This window comes from Alosa pseudoharengus, unplaced genomic scaffold (assembly GCF_046254945.1).
Source record: "Alosa pseudoharengus isolate Yale_2024_CS ecotype anadromous, Long Island Sound unplaced genomic scaffold, YU_APseudo_1.1 YU_APseudo_1.1_scf_8, whole genome shotgun sequence".
NCBI classification, from domain to species: domain Eukaryota; kingdom Metazoa; phylum Chordata; class Actinopteri; order Clupeiformes; family Clupeidae; genus Alosa; species Alosa pseudoharengus.
The window spans coordinates 36,951,709-36,972,601 of record NW_027468870.1 but is presented as its reverse complement, the minus strand read 5'-3'; the positions used below and the strand labels follow the sequence as shown (position 1 = coordinate 36,972,601).

General features: G+C 40.3%; 2 protein-coding genes and 1 long non-coding RNA gene across 5 annotated transcripts in view; 1 reads left to right on the top strand and 2 right to left on the bottom strand.

The window, feature by feature from the left end:
• Positions 1 to 3,995, bottom strand: part of LOC143111336 (pyruvate dehydrogenase (acetyl-transferring) kinase isozyme 3, mitochondrial-like) — a 16,298-nt gene extending 12,303 nt beyond the window's left edge. For all 3 annotated transcript variants that reach the window (XM_076273558.1, XM_076273559.1, XM_076273560.1), the window contains exon 1: positions 3,699 to 3,995. In XM_076273558.1, coding sequence (XP_076129673.1) covers positions 3,699 to 3,801 — 103 coding nt within the window. In that variant the 5' untranslated portion in view covers positions 3,802 to 3,995. The remainder of the gene's footprint in view (positions 1 to 3,698) is intronic.
• On the top strand, positions 3,135 to 12,506 carry LOC143111344 (uncharacterized). The gene is made up of 3 exons (XR_012984525.1): positions 3,135 to 3,321; positions 11,317 to 11,414; positions 12,418 to 12,506. It is a non-coding gene; the product is annotated as an uncharacterized LOC143111344 (long non-coding RNA).
• On the bottom strand, positions 10,553 to 20,893 carry LOC143111338 (organic solute transporter subunit alpha-like). Its single transcript, XM_076273561.1, has 8 exons — positions 20,595 to 20,893; positions 19,521 to 19,672; positions 19,204 to 19,277; positions 18,954 to 19,112; positions 13,483 to 13,594; positions 12,838 to 12,984; positions 12,446 to 12,551; positions 10,553 to 11,457 (listed from the first exon to the last, which is right to left on the bottom strand). Exons 1-8 carry the CDS (start codon positions 20,665 to 20,667, stop codon positions 11,291 to 11,293), a joined length of 990 nt encoding a protein of 329 aa, XP_076129676.1. The 5' UTR covers positions 20,668 to 20,893; the 3' UTR covers positions 10,553 to 11,290.

Genomic DNA, 20,893 nt, shown 5'->3' with positions numbered 1-20,893 from the left:
TCATATTGCGCGCACATTTATTATTATTTTTTAATTTTTTTTATGTATTGGGAGTTGGGGGCCTGTGCCCCAGCAAAGCTCTAGGTCTAGAATCGCCCCTGCCCCTGAGTGGTTTGTCCTGGTGCTTTTCCGTTTTTCGTGCGCTATCAAACGCTTCCATTTACTGCACCCTACTGCGGTGAGGTAGGGCTGTCAACAATATCGCAAAAACTACCGGTACAATTTTCACAAAACTTCTTGGAAAGGTGTAGCACAGGCTAAGGAAATCCCATACATGTTTGGAGCCGATCAGACTAAAAGGGAACATTTTCCATATTGTAGCCTATTCTCGCAATGATAGCGAAAGTGAAACGTTTCATTTTAAATGATGAATTTGTGCAAGCCTGTGTCATTTCTTTCACGTCTTTCAACATAAATAATGCATTCATATGCTAGTAGTAGCCTAATGCCAGAAATTACCGTGTAGGCCTCTTAGAAATGATTGTTGCATCTTGCATATTATTTAGATGCGCACTCATTCATGCAGGCAAAACGTGATCTGGCGACGTTTACAATACGTGATAGCCTACAGTTAATGTGAATCGCGGACAATAACCAAAGAAAGGAATTTGCACCTCCATTCGCCAATTAAAGGCTGTAGTAGGCCTAGTGTTTCTACATGTTGGCACAAAACGTAATTTCTGTCAGAAGCCAGTCTATAATGCATACAGGGGTAACATGAGGTGAGTCAGACAGAAGAGGGGCCAGTAGCCTATTCCTGAATCCTGTCCCTTTCAAACTACTTTAAAATTGTGTGATCGGCCACCAGCATAATAAAATCTAAATTAAAAGACAAAATCTTATTAGGCTCTAAACCTATGAGTCTAAGCATTAGTTTAAAAAAATCTTCAGGTGTAGGCTAAGTAATAAGTCAAAGAACCACATTCTGTGTAATATAGAGGTTATCATAAGATACTGTAGTTTGTAATTTCTTTTAAAGTATACATTTTGAACACAAATGGAGTCACGGGTCCAGGGACGGACCAGTGAAGTTGCTTCTTCTCCACCCTTCTCTTTTCACAAAACTCACAGGGATGGGGTGTGGCATCTGTGTCCGTCAAAAATTTGGAATAACCTAATTGACTGACCTAACTAACGACTTGTTTGTGATTTTTAATAATATTTTTGCATGAAATGTATTGAAATTCTGTTTGGGGGTCCCTCAGACCCCACCACAGATTTGGTCCCCCCCAATGTTGACATCATGACTACGGTCTTTAAGGACAGAATGGATAAATAATAAATTAATTAATTAATTAATTAGAACTAGGGTATAATGTTTAAAAATAGCCTAGTGTGTTCAACGTTTGAATGTATGTGTGTTCAGCCGGTTTTAACAAACTGCAGCATGAAATGTGGCAATATCAATTTACTTTAAATAAATAAAGTGTAGGCCTTATCCAATGAACTGTCATAGCCTACTCATAACCAAGAGGCATTATTTAGGTAGTGTGTTTTAGAACTAAACAGGCCGTAGTTAAATAGTTCATGAACATCCATTCTTACCATATGCCTACGATAGAGTAGAGGTAGCGATGAGGACGATAAATCTGGCGACGTGGGTTCAATCCCCATGAGTCACTTTATGAGGAATTTTTATTAGGCTTATGCAATAACAAAAAATATTTGAAATTTGACTTCAAAACTTTAAAAAGTTCTTCAGCAACAATCATTGCTGAGTAACTAAGACACGTGACACAGGTTTTGTTAAATTACAGCAGTAGGCTACAGAGAATACAGCAGTGTTGCTCCTGTTGGGTATCAGCGCAGCAGCAAACTTTCGAAACCAGCAAAACCCTTCGGTGACGTTCGAAGCTTCTGACGTCACCAGTCACGTGCTTATTCCAATTTGATACAAGCTCCAACACACCGTGTCGAAACAATTTGCTTCACGGGAGTGATACAAGCTTCGGTGCCTCAGTGTCGAATGTCCCATCACTACTTACCTAGTGTTCACGGGCTTCGGAAAAACCTTTCTCCGAGTGAAAACATCATCATTCCGCGTCATTCACGTCACTTAATGTGTGAGTCAGAGGTCGGAAACTGGGGCTAGATTTTGCTAACAGAGTTGCCCAGTTAGGGGCTCGTCATCACTTTTGTCGTCACGTTGTAGTTGGTTTGTAGTCCATGTGGCCTTTCATGTCCAACAGTTTTAATGTGAACTTGGGAATTTGCCCTTTTTATCACTTGAAAAGCTGCATACCTTTCTTTCACGAGCATCTTACACTATATTTTAAGCAAATACAGTTGTTTGTTTAGGATTAGTGAGTGTATGTTTTAACCTTTGTTGTGGCATCCGTGTTTGTCACACATTCGATGGCAAAGCACTTGAACACTTGCTGTCGGAAAAACAAAGTAGCCATGGGGGCGGTCCTTGTCATTCCAAGGTGCTCTGAATGCACCCTTGCCTAGCGTTCATGGGCTTCGTAAAAACCTTTCTCCGAGTGAAAACATCATCATTCCGCGTCATTCACGTCACGTAATGTGTGAGTCAGAGGTCGGAAACTGGGGCTAGATTTTGCTAACAGAGTTGCCCAGTTAGGGGCTCGTCATCACTTTTGTCGTCACGTTGTAGTTCGTTTGTAGTCCATGTGGCCTTTCATGTCCAACAGTTTTAATGTGAACTTGGGAATTTGCCCTTTTTATCACTTGAAAAGCTGCATATCTTTCTTTCACGAGCATCTTACACTATATTTTAAGCAAATACAGTTGTTTGTTTAGGATTAGTGAGTGTATGTTTTAAACTTTGTTGTGGCATCCGTGTTTGTCACACATTCGATGGCAAAGCACTTGAACACTTGCTGTCGGAAAAACAAAGTAGCCATGGGGGCGGTCCTTGTCATTCCGAGGTGCTCTGAATGCACCATTATGGTGCTCGTGAAAGAAAGATATGCAGCTTTTCAAGTGATAAAAAGGGCAAATTCCCAAGTTCACATTAAAACTGTTGGACATGAAAGGCCACATGGACTACAAACCAACTACAACGTGACGACAAAAGTGATGACGAGCCCCTGGCAACTCTGTTAGCAAAATCTAGCCCCAGTTTCCGACCTCTGACTCACACATTAAGTGACGTGAATGACGCGGAATGATGATGTTTTCACTCGGAGAAAGGTTTTTCCGAAGCACATGAACGCTAGGTTACTCCTATGTGAAATGAATGACGCACAATATACAGACGGCGCCAGGTGTTAAAAAGGATAGGCTACAACAGACCTATTAAAAATTATGAAAATAATCATTTCTGCCGAGCTTCAAGCCACTTGTAGCTGAGGCCTGCTGGTAAGTTCACCTTTAAAATAATGTGTGAAAGAGCTCGTGCCAAATTAGTCCGGAGCCTCATACGTGAAATCAGAGAGCCAGGCGACCTTTTCAGTCAAGACACTGCTTGAGTTTAGCCTACTTGTCAGATATTCAAAATATTTTTTTCCCTCTGCGACACCCACTCGTTACATTAACTCCCTTATCACGTAGAGACATGTAGGCTATTTATCTAGTAGCCTAGCCTATAGGCTACGATATGAATTAACAGCTTCTGCGTTTAAACTGTGTTTGACACCATCTGTTCGAGTAAAAACACGAGACACGAGGCTATAACTTTGCTGTATCCTGAAAGCCTATTGCTGGATGTGCGCGTTTATATAGGTTAGGCTACTTACCGAAATCGAGAAACTGCTGAATTGACATCGGTGAAGGTGAAAATCTGGAGTAGTATTCGATTTTAGTGTTGACATTTTTCATCAAAAAGTTGATTAACCTCATTGCTGCTACAATGCCCTATTAGGAAAACTTGGAAATCGTGAATCGTTCTCGAGTCAAAGTAGCCTAGAGTGTAAAATTAGCACTCGTCACATGAAACCTCTAAGATCTCAAACATTAATTCGTAGAAATATGCATGTCGTCATTGTCTTCCCTTTTAATTTATTGTAGTTAATCGTGCATGCATGAGACTCTAATCCTAAACATGTGACATGTTCCAGCAACTGTATGACGCGCACAGCGCTATTGGGCCAACAACACTCCACCTCACAACAACTTGTCACAAGACCAAGTTACATTTTGGAAGTCAGCCCGTTGTAGCCTAGGCGTACTGTAGTATTTGATATAGGTCCTTGATTACAAATACATTGAGAAATATCTACACCCTAGAACCATTTTAAAACGGCAACGTCTTATAAATAGACCTATAGGCTAGATGTCAACGGTTGACTTTGTCATTAACAAAGGCAACCATCTGGTATTTCCCAGAATTGGGGCCTATTTCTGTCCACAGGGTGTAATTCTATTAAAAACACATTAAATCTAATAATGTTTAAATTAAAAAAATCATGCATATGAATTAAATGTTATCTGAATGAATGAATTGCACACATTATGCATATATATGCATTTCCTGCTTTATTTTGCTTAATGTTTACCTGTCCCATGGTTTAGTCGTCATTACCAGCACACTCTACATAAAGGCACTTTGCTACTGTTTTTTCATCAAAAAAATATTTGGTAACCATGGTCACCTAATATCACAGTGGAATACATGGGTGTCAAGCAGAAAGATTGATGCCTTGATGTCCAGAAACATAAGAAAATCTACTCTTTATCCCTCGTTTTGGGCGTACACTTATTATGTGTCATTACCATATGCATTGTATTTCTGTATTTTTGAATATTCCTGAAATTTTAAAATTACTTTAATAGTTTAAATGGTGTACATTACATGTAGAAAGCTAGCTACACTTGCATGGTGATCATTTTTGCTTCTCAGGGTAGTTTTTTCGGTATAAATGCCATCACCAACACAGTCATTACCAGCACATTATAGCTTGAAACAGAGCCCGTCTACGGAGAGCCTGGCCACTCCGTATTAAGTCCCATTGTATCGAATTTTGGTTGCAGTTCCACTGGGGGCGATCGCCATGAGTGCAGAATGAATGGGAGTCAATGGAGCTAGACGGTTAAATTTGTCTCTTTCACCTGATTGTCGTTGACAAATCTCAGATTTGATTGTAGTTTGTATAACTTCAACATGGGTTATAGGTCAAAAGTTGAATGAACGAGTACTTATGTCCTTTTGATTTCTTACAGGTTGGGTCGTTGTTGCCCATTACACGCTAGCATTGTGCTAATGAATGACGTCATTGACACGTTTGAAAGGCTTTTTAGAACAATTAAGTGACGTTAAAAAATATAATACTCAACCAAGTGTATTTTCTTTGCCTCCCCTTTCGAATACAATATTCAAATTACTTGAAAAAAAATTATATCCCGAGAAAAGTGGATTTTGAGGGGTACAGCTCCATAGACCTCCATACATTCTGCACTCATGGACGAGCGCCCTCATGTGGAACCACAGAAGGAACTGCAACCAGTTCAGAAACTGGAAGTTTTCAGAGAGTGGCAGTTCTCCCCTTATTAGACATTCTCTGGCTTGAAATATAGTGGTAATGACGACTGTGTTGTTGATGACATTTTTGCCGATACATTTAAAGCAACACCAAAGAACTTTTCCTCTGTCGCACGCACGCTATTTGTTTATCCAGCAACGGCTTTGCAAATAACAATGTCCATAGACAAGGTAGAACATGTTGCATGATTTTATGAAAGTACGATGTATAGCGACATCATGCAAGTCAAATTTGTTGTTTCTTATGTCTCATTCCATCGAACCACAAACCCGCTACCCGATCTGGCAAACTTACATAGTGAGGTTACAGCTGATAGAGGGCCGCGAAGCGAATGCAGAAGTGCCCTTTTACGAGTTGATAAACCACGGAAACAATTTTGGAAACATTATTTTAAGGTACAAACAACTCTTTGGTGTTGCTTTAAAGTACTCTTTTTAAAAGAAATAAGTTTTTTTTTTTCCCAAAGTCAGTTCAACTTGGGTTTCTAAATTATAAACATTTAATTGCAATAGATTACTATCAGTGATTTGTCATCACCGCAACAAATGTCATTACCAGAACTGCAATGTCATCACCATCACAATGCATATTTTTGCCAATAGATTATGTATAACAATAAATTACAATAAATGACATTAATTAGATATTTTTGACAGTGTTGGACAGTCTAAATTGCCACTGGATGAAAACAGATATGATATATGGCATTTATTTGAAATAAATGAAATTCCAAGCCAGGGTCGAGTGAAAAAATCAAAAAATAAGATACTTAAACGACTATAATTCATATTGTAACTAAAATTCAACAATTCTAATAAGTTCAAGATAAAATAGACTTCATGTGAAACCATAATTGATCATTGATTGATCATTGATCGTTTCATCTTTAAAATGTACATATTAGATGATGTGATGGTAATGACATTTACCTGAAAAATTACAAAAAATCATAAATTCCCTTATATTGTGGTCTAGTAACGTTAGAAGACTCAAATATGGTGGGTTTAGGATACTAACCTGACTCTCGCCAGATGAATGAAAATGATGATGAAAATACTCATCCATCTGGGATCAATCCATTGGAGTGTTGCTTCAGAAGGCTAGGCCTAATAAAAAAATGCTTGCATATGATTGAATAAGCCACTTGTCCGTCATCTATTGACGTGCTACTTCAACCACTCACATCGAAGCCCGCGATGCTGATAACAGTCTCACAGTCGCTTCTACCATGGAGGTATTATATATAACTGGAGAGAGTGACTAAGTCCCGCCCTCCATACAAATGAATGGTGGAGGCTAGGCTAGTAAATCCGGCCAATTCATAGTCAACGCCATCTTGAACACTGGGGCTCGGATCCAGCGCCAGTCGGCTCTGACCATGCGCCAAGTTACAAAGCTGGAAATGACGCATGGACCAACGTCGATTTTTATTGGATATTCTGTAAAAAGAGAGTCGTCCTCCAGTAAGAGGGTGGCGATAATGCACATAAAGTCATTGCCTCATAACAAGAAGAAGAAAAAGTTGCTCGGGAACGCGCATGGAGTCCGAGTGGAGTCGCCCTGAAGCGCAACTTAATTTCATTGGATAACACAGCGGCTCTAACGAAGAGCGGTCTCCCTGCTGTCCTGCTGCAAATATGCATTCGAACATTACGTGAAATATCCGTAGTCGAACTATAAATAAACTATTCGGTTTTTAGTGCCAAGTGTAGCGCATTTTTACAGTCTATGATTAGTTTGTTTTTTATTTTATTGTTTGCCATCTCCTAGCGGGTGCTCTACACGTATTCTAGCGTTGGCCCATGACCAAATCAAGCCAATAATAGCCGGTAGCCACAATAATGACTGGAGCCAGAGCCCTCAATAGCCACCCTGTTTTGAAAATAATATTGAAGATATTCAATATTATTGAAGATAGGATTGAAGATAACGCACAGAACGGTCAGCCTGAGCGGACAATTACGTCCCCAACTCATCTAAAATGTGGTGTCTTTACTTTGAATTGTACACCGCAGATGGTAAAGTAACGGTTAAAGAGGATGTTGTCTGCGGACTCAGCAAAAAACAGTTTACTTACGCATCCACGACATCCAATCTTCGCGCTCACCTGGAGTTACCATCCAAATGAGGCAGCGGTATCAGAGGCACAGCAGACGGACAGAGCATCGCCAGGCGTCCAACATCGTATAATTGCATACTTTCCGTAAATCCTACATTATGTCCGGGGTCTGCTATTTACTTAGGCTGCAAAGCACAGGTATTTATTTGAGGTAGGCTTATTCGAGGCAGACCTTTATTTCTTACATTGTACGTTATTGTGAGACATGCGTTTTGTTTGGAGCGGCATACCAGGCTATCAAACGCAGACGATTTTCGGTTTTGGTATGGGATTTAATTTACTTTTTGACTTTTATTAGTTAAATGTTGAGACTGATGGGCATTTAAATCTAGAGGGTATTTGATGATCACTGTAAAGTTTCGTGTAGTTGAAAAAGTGTTGGAATTTCCAGCTGTTTATTGCGAGACAAGGCCTTTCCTTCATTCATTGAACGTGCGCTGTGCTCTAATGGAAACCTTATTGCATAGCGAAGTAGCCTAAATTGAGTTTTTTTTTAAATTATGCATGGTTTACTTTTTATTAAATTCGTAGGCTGGAATGCATCGCGGCAATAATTGTGTTTAAATGTAGTAGCCTAGTGCTTCAGCCTCTGGCAAGCAAAGGGGGCGGCTATAGAGAGCAACGTGTTGGAGACCCATGGTGTAACGAGACAAGGTCTTTATGCCGCTGTTGTGTAATTTATTGTCTTTAATCATGTTTAGGCTATGTTTGTTCGGGACAAACAACAACGAAACAAGATCAATACAATTTTCTTTATTTGTTTATTTGTCATATGATGGATAAACAACCATAATATGCACGTCTTCTCATAGGATCCTCAAGAAATACGCACTGAATAACGTTTGGCTGTAGCCGCCAGATAGGTACCCGCCCACCAACATGTACGCGCATGAGAGCTCGTGCCCAACATGGATTTTCGTGCATGGAGCTGGTTCCAAATGCTCCATGCAGCGCCATATTTGAAAATGGCGTATGCTAACATGCCGAAGCTAATCTGCACGCTCTTGACCCCCTGGCTTCTACGCTATGTCACATCTATGAAACTCCCACCCTGCGTCCTGATTGGCTCTACCATACAATCTTGTGCTGAAATCACTCTCAATGGAAGAGGTCCCAGATGAATGTGAGTGAAGCTAGGCGGAGCTAAGCGGAACGAAATTCATCTGGTGAGAGTCAGGTTATTAGGATACTGTAACTTCCGAAAATCAGACAGAGAATGTGTTGACAATATTACCGCCAGAGGACGCGAGAGTTTAAGCTTGTGATAACATGTAATGCAGTGAGGCAAATGACAGGAGGCTCATGAAGCTCATGACATCAGAAAAAGGGACATTGTACATTCAGCAAAAAATATGTATGAAAGGATATTTGTATTTTGTATCATTGTGAATAGTAGTGAGTAGTGACAGGAAATGCTATATTATTTATTGCAATGTGTATTGGAATCTTGGTGATTTTGCACAGATTATAAATTGATTGATTTACCAATTGATTAATTGACTGATTGATTTCAACATTATCACTCTTACCCCTCTTAAAATTCAGAGGCATGCATCTCTGATGGCTTCTCTCACACTTCCCATATCTTAGCCCAAACGCTACACTGCCATTACAATTTAGAATCTAACCAAACATTATTTTGAACCATAGTCTTCACATTATTTCCTGACTTCTAGTCTGAGTGGTAGTGTCAACAGCAACCTCTACAAATTTTGTCTTCATTTTTTGGCTCTTCTGCTGGAACACACGGCTTAGGTCTTTTCACTGACGTACCACTAGAGTTGATAGGGATGGACATTCTACCTGAACAGAATTCTCTGTTCTTTGTGATGGAAAATAAGTGCATATAACACTTGTTGCACAAGTTCTGTTTATGTCATGATTGTTACGGCCCTAGTGTGTTTCGGCCGTCTGTCTCCGAGTTTTGCCTATGCCCTTGTTTAGGTCCCACCTACTGCTGATTGCCGGAAAAGGAGTTCTTAATTGGGGTTGATTGGACAGCCCTTAAAAGACCCAAGATGACGTTAGTTCAGTGCCTTTGAGCCCACCAGCATCCACGGTGGTGTGAGAGCCGTGGATGGCTGTGTATATTGTGTTTATGTTTTATGATGTGTATTGTCCGGAGCTGTTGTCATGCTGATCTTGACCAGCTCATTTTAAGCTTAGGCTACAGTGGTAGTGTGTGCCGAGTGCGGCGGCAATTACTCCCAGTGGGGAGAGTGACTACGATGTAGCAAAATACTGGCTTAGTGTGGCCAGGGTGTGCCGGGTTCTGCAAAACTTCTATCAGTGGGGAGGTAGTTTGTTTGTATGTTTATTTGTTTGTTTGTTACTATCCATTTGTCTTAGACCTAGCCGTCTTCATACTTTTAGTGTGATTTTCTGATTGATTCATTCATTTGATTCATCAATAAACCGGTCATCTCAATCATTTACTTCCTTGTTTGTATTCACTTTTCTCCACATGCCCCTAGGCATTTTAACATCCAGGCACAGAGATACTTGATATATAAAGATTTACAACAGATTTACACACACATTTACTCTCTCTCTCTCACACACACACACCTACACACACGGTGATATGTTGTAGAGGTTGATGTTACTTTCTCAGCATTTTTGCGTGCAGCACCTTTGCCAGTGCCCATTTGTCAATCAGCTGTGAGGTCATCGGCCATGCAGGAACCAACTTTCACTAATGTGTCACCCTTTACCCAGTCCATTTCCTGACGTTGGGCAGTAGCTAACTAGAGACGTCTCCCCACCACTCCTTGCGCCTTTCTCCATGCACGCACACACACACACACACACAAACATGGTGGTATGTTGTAAAGGCTGATGTCCCCACGCCTTTCTCCATGCACACACACATTCTGAGCATCAGTGATGTTCTCGGAATGACTCAGGGTAATTGCAAGGTACTGCTATTAAACACTAAACCATACTTACAGCAGGGATAGCAAACTCAAAGTCCAAAGAACTGCCACAGAGCAAGGAGGTAGTACAATATTTTACTACAGTATAAAGGCAAACTGAACAGACATTTACATTTTATAATACTTATTTTGTCAAACGTTATGTGTGAAATAACATTTAGATTATACAGTCAATAAGTAAACTTCCTGAACTTTCACACAATCTTTCACACTTACATATATTATGTTCAAAGGTTTGGAGTCACTTAGAAATGCCCTTGTTTTCATCATAAATGTTACCATTGTAGAAAGAAATGGCTGCTCTAATACAATATCTACATTGGCCATTACCAGCAAACATTCATCCAAGGCACATTCTGTTTACTAATCTGATATCATTTTAAAAGGCTAACTGAGAAAACATTGGAGAACCCTTTTGCAATTATGTAAGCACATAATGTACTGTAATCTGAAAACTGCTGCCCTGATTAAATGCAATACAATGCAACTGATCTTGGCTGGTATTCCCTCTATAATGGAGTGGAATGGAAATTTCTAAGTGACCCCAAACTTTTGAACGGCAGTGTGTATATCATTATATAATTGCCTATGCACATTACCAATGAAGCCGTGGGCTTTAAAATATATCACTGTTAAATAGAGTTATCATGTACCAAATAATATTATAAGGTAGAATTAATGTAAAAAACAAACCTCTACATTCATGAATAGGTATATATTCAATCCCATTTGGCCACATGCACATCCACACACAAGGTGTGCGCTCTCTCTCTCTCTCTCTCTCTCTCTCTCTCTCATGCAGCATTCTCCCCTATTGCAGGACTCTGGATCATTTTAGCATTCAGACCGTTGTCACTCTCATGTTGGTCCAGGACAAGAGGCTCATAGGTCCGACGATAAAACAGCCGGGTCACCAGGGTAACAATGAACATCTCCACAATCATCAACTGCTGGCTCAGCACTAGAACAGCAGGACATAGTTAGAATCCATGCAGAATAACTCTATCTATTTATCTATCTAACTATCTACAAATTGTTTTAAATTGGTCTAGAATTGTTGGGAGAATTATTTTAAAATAGCTTTAAACTGTTTACCATCTAATGTAATCTATCTTTCTCATCACTGCCTATGTTGCACATATGCATACGTTTTTCTCAGTCGCTTTGGTGCTTTTCTCACATCACTATTAACATTTGCACAGCGGTTAGTGCATTTCTCAGAACAATTAGTGCAAACTGCAAAACCTAGTGGATAACCTGAAAAAGCACGTCACTTGCTCAAAATGGATAGTCCATGACACCAAGTCTTGACACCATCGTTTATGAACAAGATAGTCAAATGGCTTTGTCATGTTTTCATTATGACAGTTTATTCTCTCAGTGTTTTCCAATGCAAAAAAAAGGTCAGAACTCGGTGACACTACCTGAACATGCTCAAGACAGCACTATACACTACTTGTAGCCTTGAAAACAGTAAAGTTACACATTGATGTAGTTAGGGGAGTAAGTGAGTACATTTCTTACACGTTTCACATTTTTACTGTATATGCTCTTTGCAATTCTAGCATTGTGACAGAATTTGATAACTAGTTCAACAATTTTGTATGTAATGACTCAAGCAATGGAATGAAGACTATTAGTTTCATTGGGAATGACGATTTAGCATCCATAAGTATAGTTAATTTTGATTGACATGACATAAGCAAATGATAATGTTATAAAACAGCAGATAATTGTACGAAAGCAACTGATACATGTCCAAAAGCATTTGCAATTAGTTCAGAGGAAGGAGAAATTGCTACTATCATGTGCATAAATGATTAAATGTTGTGGAGGTTGAACTATTAGTTATGAGAATTTTCATTCTGATCTGAAAAAAGCACCAAAGCGACTGAGAAAAACTGTAATTTGCTGTCAACAGGTGCACATCTCTGGTGTGGCATACTTACTGGACCCCCGGGCAATGGATGAAAAGGGTGGAGAACAAGCGATGGTCCCGTCCAGTGACAGGATGCTGATGATGGCCGCCTGTAGCTGGCTCAACACCAACACCAACTGAACACCCACACAGGAATTAGCCACAGCAGTGTCAGTCTAATGTCTCTTTACACATCAGTTCACGTATAAGATGGTCTTCAAAAATATCAAAGTTATTCATGCCGTACTGAGGTATGGTAAAGGAAGTCCATTATGTTGATATTATATACCTCTGCTCAGTAATGTTTTGTGTTTTTTTTATATGTTAATGACAAATTGCACTTATGAACAATTGTGAGGATATGAAGGTGTGAGGATATGAAGGTGTTAAACTCTAGCTGTGCAGTAAGTGACTCAGACAAACCTGGTACATGGCGTACTTGGGGATGATCTTGAGACTTTGCAGGGTTTTTACCAGATGCATGAACATAATGGAGACAGGCCACAGGGCTGTTATGGTAAGGATCCCAATGAACGGGTTTATCCAGATCGCAGCTCCTGTAATCTCAAGCTGAATGCAGAGGAACAGATGAAGTGGAGACATCAGTAAGGGAAACTTTGACAGCGGGAAAGAGAAACTCAGTCACCTGCCCAGGGACTGCAGATGGAAATGATCTTATAGCTATAATCTGATACGAGGCATCTTCTCTCACTCCTGAGATTAATGTATGGTCCCTGATACAAATAAACCATATCAACCAATCGATCAGAAACTGAGACTTTTGTATCTGTATGGATGGCTTGAGCCCATTACAATAGCAGTATGTTTTGTGTAGTAGTGTGCTTTGTGGGTTCAATTCCTGGCTTGTGGGTTCAATTCCTAGCTTGTGCAAGGGCATTGTGCCCTTGAGCAAGGCAACCCCAAGCTGCTCCGGGGACAGCGTAATCCCTTGTAATATAATTGACGTACAGTATGTAAATCACTTTGGATTAAAAGTGTCTGCTAAATGAATAAATGTAAATGTAATGTAAATGTTTCACAGAGTGTTGATGGTGTGACAGTACTCACATCAGAGAGATCAAAGTTCCCATTAGTCCAGAGCACAATGGAGAATATGGAAAGGGCAGTCTTCATAATGGCATACTGAAGGGACCCCAGCTTCAGCAGGAAAATTGTACGCCTGAGCAAAAGCAAACCAAGCATCACAAATATCCCTGCTGAAATATTCACAGAAGTGGACTTGTGTTTTCCGATTGACTGAAAATCAGAAAGGTAAGACACTTCAGCTAATAATAATCAAAGAAAACCTGGAGAGCACATATTGTTGAAAATGTTGCACTTCCTCTTCAGAGAGTTCCAATTCAGAACGTTCAGTGAGTGCTACAGTGAGCTGCAGCAGAGTACAAATCAGTCATTGCAAGGAATTGAGTAAATTCATCTAATAAGGTAAACCAAGGGCTCAAAGCAAGGAGAAATTCTGTTCCTGGACCAGACTCAATTATGTATTCTAAAATCTTAAACAGCCTGATCCACGTCTGAAATCAGGCATCTGAGAACTTTCAGCCTTGGGTAAACCCGTCTATTCTGTTGTATCATATGGGGCAGCTGTGGCCTACTGGTTAGCGCTTCGGACTTCTAACCGGAGGGTTGCCGGTTCGAACCCCGACCAGTAGGCACGGCTGAAGTGCCTTTGAGGCACCTAACCACTCACTGCTCCCCGAGCGCCGCTGTTGTAGCAGGCAGCTTACTGCACTGGGATTAGTGTGTGCTTCACCTCACTGTGTGCTGAGTGTGTTTCACTATTTCACGGATTGGGATAAATGCAGAGACCAAAAGAGTATATATACTACACTATATCAACCGTAAACTGTCCCAACAGCTCCTATTATCTCTTCAAAGCTGGCACTATTTCACACAATGAACACAATGCAAGTGGCAACAGTGGAATAAGCGGGATAATAGACTCCACGGTGGTCTGTTCACAGAAGTTAATGCACTTACGAGGCTCCGCTTCGCATCGGGGCCGTTTTACAACCTCGACCATGCATTAACTTCTGTGAACAGACCACTGTGTGATGGCTCCCACACACAGCTGCGTTCCGTCAACGCATGCCAGGGGTGTTCCCGACGGTAGCTATGCAAATGACTTGAAGTAAAACCGTAATGTGATTGGTTGGTGCCGTCCGTAGATTGGCTTGATTGGCCGGTGCCGTCTGTCGGTGCAGCAACAGCTGAACCAAAGATTGTTAAGGCGGAGCAAGATACTTCATCAGGAGCCACTTCCGGGAACCCTGATCGCACGAGGGGGGGGGGGGGGGGGGGGGGAAATCCCCCTTTATGCAGAGCAGAGGCAGCGACTGCTCCATTGAAGTCTATGGGCATAGCTCAGAATTTTACCACATATGCTAAGGTCTTAGTTCTATAGAGTTGTGAATTTCTGGCACGTTTTCATGATCCTCAAACCCTTGTGAACATTTCAGGTACATTTTTAGCATTTTTGAGCATTCCAGTCTGGAGAAAATCGACTTTATATCAGGTGTGCGCCGGTTATTTATGCCGCTGCTGTTGACGGTTTGCAACGTACGCTCATCAATACGTCATTGACACGCCTCTTTATGCAGACAGGATTCGATCCCCATTTCGCGCCCATAGACATGAACTACAACGAAGTATCTTGCTCCGCCTTAACAATCTTTGGCTGAACTCCTCAACGCGAGCGGTGGGAGAAACGCGACGCGACGGATCCACAATTCAGTTCGGCAACGGATCACGTGAGCCCATTTAAAGTGAATGGGATGCATCTCCAGCAACGCGATGCACGCAGCTGTGTGTGGGAGCCGTCACCGTGTCGTCCATTATCCCTTACATATATATATATATATATATATATATATATATATATATATATATATATATATACACAAAATACAATCTAGAATTTATTTATTTACTGGTATTTATTTTTACTGAGATGTAGTTAGAAGAAGGCAGCAGTGCTAAACAGCACCAGTATTTTTTCCTCTGAATATTGTCTCACTGATGTTACACTTTGTAATATTTTTTTTTGAATACCTTAGCTTTCTCAGGGTGCTCCAAAAATGTACAAAAGCCCTTAAATACTCAGCAAAATGTATTTATATTATATCAATATCTTGGCTGACTTCAACTTTTTATAATATGGGATTAACATCCACAATATCAGGGACAATAACACCAAATAGTATTTTACACTATAACACTTTAACATCAAAGCATGCCATGTCTATGACCACCCAGAAATATGACAATATGATGTCACAACTTAATACAATTGACCAAAAACTGGATTATAGGCTACAGATTGGCAGATGTCTGGACACACTGTCATCTGGTGTTTTGCACTCGCCCCTGATAGGGGACACGAGCTATTGTAATCAGATCTTTCGTTCATCTGCCTTTATTTGCAGCAAATAATGAGTCACTGCTATCAGGCACTTTCCCAAAGTCAGTAAAAACAGCTTAAGCCATCATGTTACATAAATGATTCTTATATACTGTAAGTATTACAGTAAATTATATACTGGTATGTCTGCATGCAAATGTTATAGCAATATATATATATATATATATATATATATATATTATGAATTTGACTGGCCTGCACCTCAACCCTATAGAACACCTTTGGGATGAATTAGAGCAGAGACTGAGAGCCAGGCCTTCTCGTCCAACATTAGTGTGTGACCTCACAAGTGCGCTTCTGGAAGAATGGTCAAAAATTCCCATAAACACACTCCTAAACCTAGCCTTCCCAGAAGAGTTGAAGCTGCTATAGCTGCAAAAGGTGAATGGACATCATAAACCCTATTGATTAAGAATGGGATGTCACTTAAAGGAACACGCCACCCAATGTCAGTAGTAATATATGTTCTTACCTTAACTTTCACGAGTTGAGTCATACCTCTCCCGTGTCGGTACGTGCACTCAAACGCTCTGGTGCGCGGCTGGACTGTGTTAGCATGTTGCTATGCTAGCAGGCTTTGCCATAACTAAGCGTAGAAGTAATCAAAAACATCCACGTTTTCCCGACTTAAATACAGTTGCACGAGTAGTTGATAGAAATGCTACGGCCACGCAACATGAAACGTGGCGATTTTCCAAGCGAATAAACAGGAGAACTACAATGTGTGGCGCAATAGCACTTGGGAGTACTTCGACCTAGCGTAGTAGTATTGTTAACACCTAATTGTAGATCCTATCCACCACAGAGTTTAGAATCCATACTGGATCGACCCTCAGCCTCTCCCTCCCCTCTGAGCGAGACAGAGGCACACACACTAGAGATGCGCTAATGGGCTATTATTTCAACCATAACTGCATAGCAAAACTTATCATCCATCAGCACCAAAGTTTTTTGACCAATTTTCAAAACCGCACCCGCCCACCATCCGCTGGTTGTTTTAATGTAGGCTATATGGGTGATGCAGCGCTGCTGACGTGAGGCTAGAAAGCCCTTGCCTGATCTAGAAAGACTGATCCAATGCAGCAAATATATTAAAAGGCTAAAGTCGTACATTGGCTATGTTGTAGCCTATCCACAGAATATCAGCAGTAAACTCAGTCTCTGTCTCGCAAAACAGTCTCCAAATAAAACGCACATCGGCCTGTTGCCTATTCTGCCAGCTTGTGACAATATATCGTCCAAAATGCTTGATTGCATTGCATTTTCCACATTTTTAGCAAAATTTTCATGTACCACATCAGCATTTTTGTTCAGTGAATCTTTTGTTGTTTAGTTATGGTTGAAATAATAGCCCATCAGCGCATCTCTAGTGTGTGTGCCTCTCTCTCGCTCAGAGGGGAGGGAGAGGCTGAGGGTCGATCCAGCATGGATTCTAAACTCTGTGGTGGATAGGATCTACAATTAGGTGTTAACAATACTACTACGCTAGGTTGAAGTACTCCCAAGTGCTATTGCGCCACACATTGTAGTTCTCCTGTTTATTCGCTTGGAAAATCGCCACGTTTCATGTTGCGTGGCCGTAGCATTTCTATCAACTACTCGTGCAACTGTATTTAAGTCGGGAAAACGTGGATATTTTTGATTACTTCTACGCTTAGTTACGGCAAAGCCCGCTAGCATAGCAACATGCTAACACAGTCCAGCCGCGCACCAGAGCGTTTGAGTGCACGTACCGACACGGGAGAGGTATGACTCAACTTGTGAAAGTTAAGGTAAGAACATATATTACTACTGACATTGGGTGGCGTGTTCCTTTAAGTTCATATGCGAGTCAAGACAGGTGACCCAATACTTATAGTGTACAGACAGATTATGACAAAGTTATGACAACTAGTTTGACACATTTGTAAGTAATTACTCAAGCGATGAAATAAGACAATACGGCAATTTGTTTTATGGGGTAGGACTATTCAGCATGGAATAGCATAGTTGAATATGGGGGGGTTGGACAGTTGGACAACTGGTTAGGATTTCCCAGAGCAGTGCTTAATTCGTTCAGGGAGACTGTTAAATAGCTGTAGCTCATTCAAATGCTGCTGGTACAGTTTGTTTTACCCAGGACCCAAGCATGCCGGACATTACTTGAGTACATTTACTCAATTACTGTACTTAAGTCGCTTTTTTATGTATCTGTACTTTACTTGAGTATTTCAATTTTGTTAAACCTTTTACTTTTACTCTGGTAAATTTCTAGGCCAAATATCTTACTTTTTACTCGACTACATTTTGTGACCGCTGAAGTACAGCTGAAGTTCCTTTTGGAAAAAAGACTGTCCAAATACATGTGTACTTACAACATGTGTTGTATTTTCTATTAAGTGAGCTAGGCTTTAAATAATGGTGTTATTACCTATGTTATTGTTATATAACCTACGTTATTGTTATATCCACAATTTACTGTACCTTGTTGACCCCTTGATCATAACTAGCCTCATGACGCCATCGAGCAAAGGCTGATAGACAATAATAGACAATGATAGATAGATATACAATGATAGACAATGATAGACAATCTGACACTATCAAACACAAAAGGGAACGTCTTAATTTGGTCCGAAAGTGTAAAGCATTCAACAAAGCAAAAAGTGGTTACTTGGAAGTATCTAAGATAAGATATCACATTAGTTTGTTTTAGTTATTTTTACATACAACAATTGTTAGTTGAATTTGTCCTTGAATGAAGGAGAAAGGCTCTGCCTATGTCTGTGCCGAATAATTTCAACAAGTAAATGCAACTGTTAGTTATACATTTCAGGACTTTTACTTTCGATACTTAAGTACATTTGAAGGCAAGTACTTTTGTACTTTCACTCAAGTGGAAATGTAAAAGGAGGACTTCTACTTTTACTGGAGTAACATTTGACCATGTGTATCTCTACTTTCACTCAAGTACAGGATTTGTGTACTTCGTCCACCACTGAGCACGCGTTATCTCTGTGTGCACTTCTGTATATTATATGTGTCAGATTTGTCTCTGCGAAACCCTTTTAGAAATGAATGAATGAATGAATGAATGAATGAATGAATGAATAGGTACCTTGTGACTGGCACACGAGGCAGGCAGGGGCAACAGCAGCAGCAGGGCCCGGTGCTGATCCTTAGAGTCTTTTTCCCAGAGTGCTTCAGGAACGCCTCTTCGCCACCGATCTCCTCCAACATCAACTTCAGGAATTTGTAGATCACTACTGCAAAATAACTAAAGGCACGCAGAGATATGATCTCTCACTGTCTCTTTCTCTCTCTCATGCCCACATTTCTAATGTAATCTGAAGCTCTCTGTTACGTACGAATTTGATGTCATGTCTGTAAACATGGTAGACCTTGGAATCCACATACCAAGGCAGGACATTATGGCAATGACCTGAGGGGCACAGAGAGCATTTCACACACCTTTAAATTTACGGCAATCGATGCGGTTAAGTAATTGTGAATTAGCACGTGATTGGACGTGACTGGCTGGTTAATGATATATCATGGCAATTGGTTGATTTGGAATATTTAACCCTTATTTTTTATTTTATTTCAAACACTCTCGTTACTAGATAAAATAATAGCTGATACTAGTGTTTCATTTAGGATTGGAGTAATATACTGCTGTGCTTACCGGTGCTGCTCCATTCACCCAAATGATAGTCATCTTCTTGGGTGAGGGCACCTTCTTATACACATACACACATTCTTCCAGGTACACCACCAGAGACACTGTGGCCATGAATGTCAGAATGGAATACAGGACCATTCCAAACATATCTAACTCTAGAGAGGGAGAGAGAGATGATGATGATGACGAAAAAGATGCTAGTGATGATGATGATAATGATGATGATGACGGCAGTACCAGTTTAACCTAATGAGTGATTAAATATGACTGGTTCCTTTCTGTTAGCTAAACAATCGGGGAGGGGTACAAAATTGCAAACACCTGAATAATAAAGCGAGCAGAAATCTAGAAAAGGGGGTTCAAGAGAAGTTAAGCTGTGCCAAGCTTTTCATGTCAGGCAAAGACAGCAGCATGCAACCCAAGCATTGATCCTTTGATGTCCAATGGGCCATACACACTTAGGTTACATGAATCATTTATCATGAATCATTCAAAAACGGTCCCAGCTGCTAATCCAGTGACATTTTTTACAATAGACCAACAAGACCACTTTCACTCTTTCGCTTATTCTCACATATATTCCCTCTCTCATAACTTATTCTCAGGCATACACATTAGAGGGAATAAACACACAACATAACACACAATACAAAGCTCACATAGTGTAAACAAAATAAATAAACATTGATAAATAGCAAAATAATTTAAAAGCATTGTAGCAAATTCTAAAATGTCTATAGTTTTGTCTGTACTGTTGTGCATACTTTTAGCCCCTTGTTTCGAAAATATTAAGATTTTTGTTTTAAAATGTCACCCTTTCAGATATGTTTCAAAGCAAAAAATAACATAATTTTCCACATATTGTTTAATGAAGCTTAAAACATCTGAGTCACAAATTTCACTGGTTTGACTAAAATGAAAGCAATAATATCTCACGGGTCTCTTTGCCCTGGCCAAACCTACAGCATAGAATAGGCTATTAAATCTCCCGGTCAAATGTAGGCCTATTGCTCGCTGCGTATAAATGAAAACGTTGAATCATTGGCAAATAGACAGATATGAATATGGGTCACTCACGGTTTATGACATCAATAGCTAGTGGTGGATCCTGTAAACAGCTGGGCTCAATGGTGCCGTTTAAATCTTCCATTTTCAGCCAAAAAAGACGTTCCTAATTAGATGCTTCTGGAGTAAAAGTAAGTAGAACAATCTGACCTTTGAAATATCCTCAACGTTAACTTTATTCCGGTTCCAATTAAGACAAACGCTTGAAAGTCACTGCCTTACTTTCACATGCTCTGCGCAACTGATGGATTGACTGCGGACGAGCTCTTCTGTTTGACCATTGTGCATTCGTACGGTGTTTCATCTGTGGC

Coding starts and splice junctions, on each gene's coding strand:
- LOC143111338 (XM_076273561.1), bottom strand. CDS start 20,667: ATGGAAGATTTAAACGGCACCATTGAGCCCAGCTGTTTACAGGATCCA. Junction 19,113..19,203: donor ACAGACATGACATCAAATTC/GTACGTAACAGA, acceptor GCGTGCCTTTAG/TTATTTTGCAGTAGTGATCT. Junction 13,595..18,953: donor CCTCGTGTGCCAGTCACAAG/GTACCTATTCAT, acceptor GCTTTTGCTCAG/GCGTACAATTTTCCTGCTGA.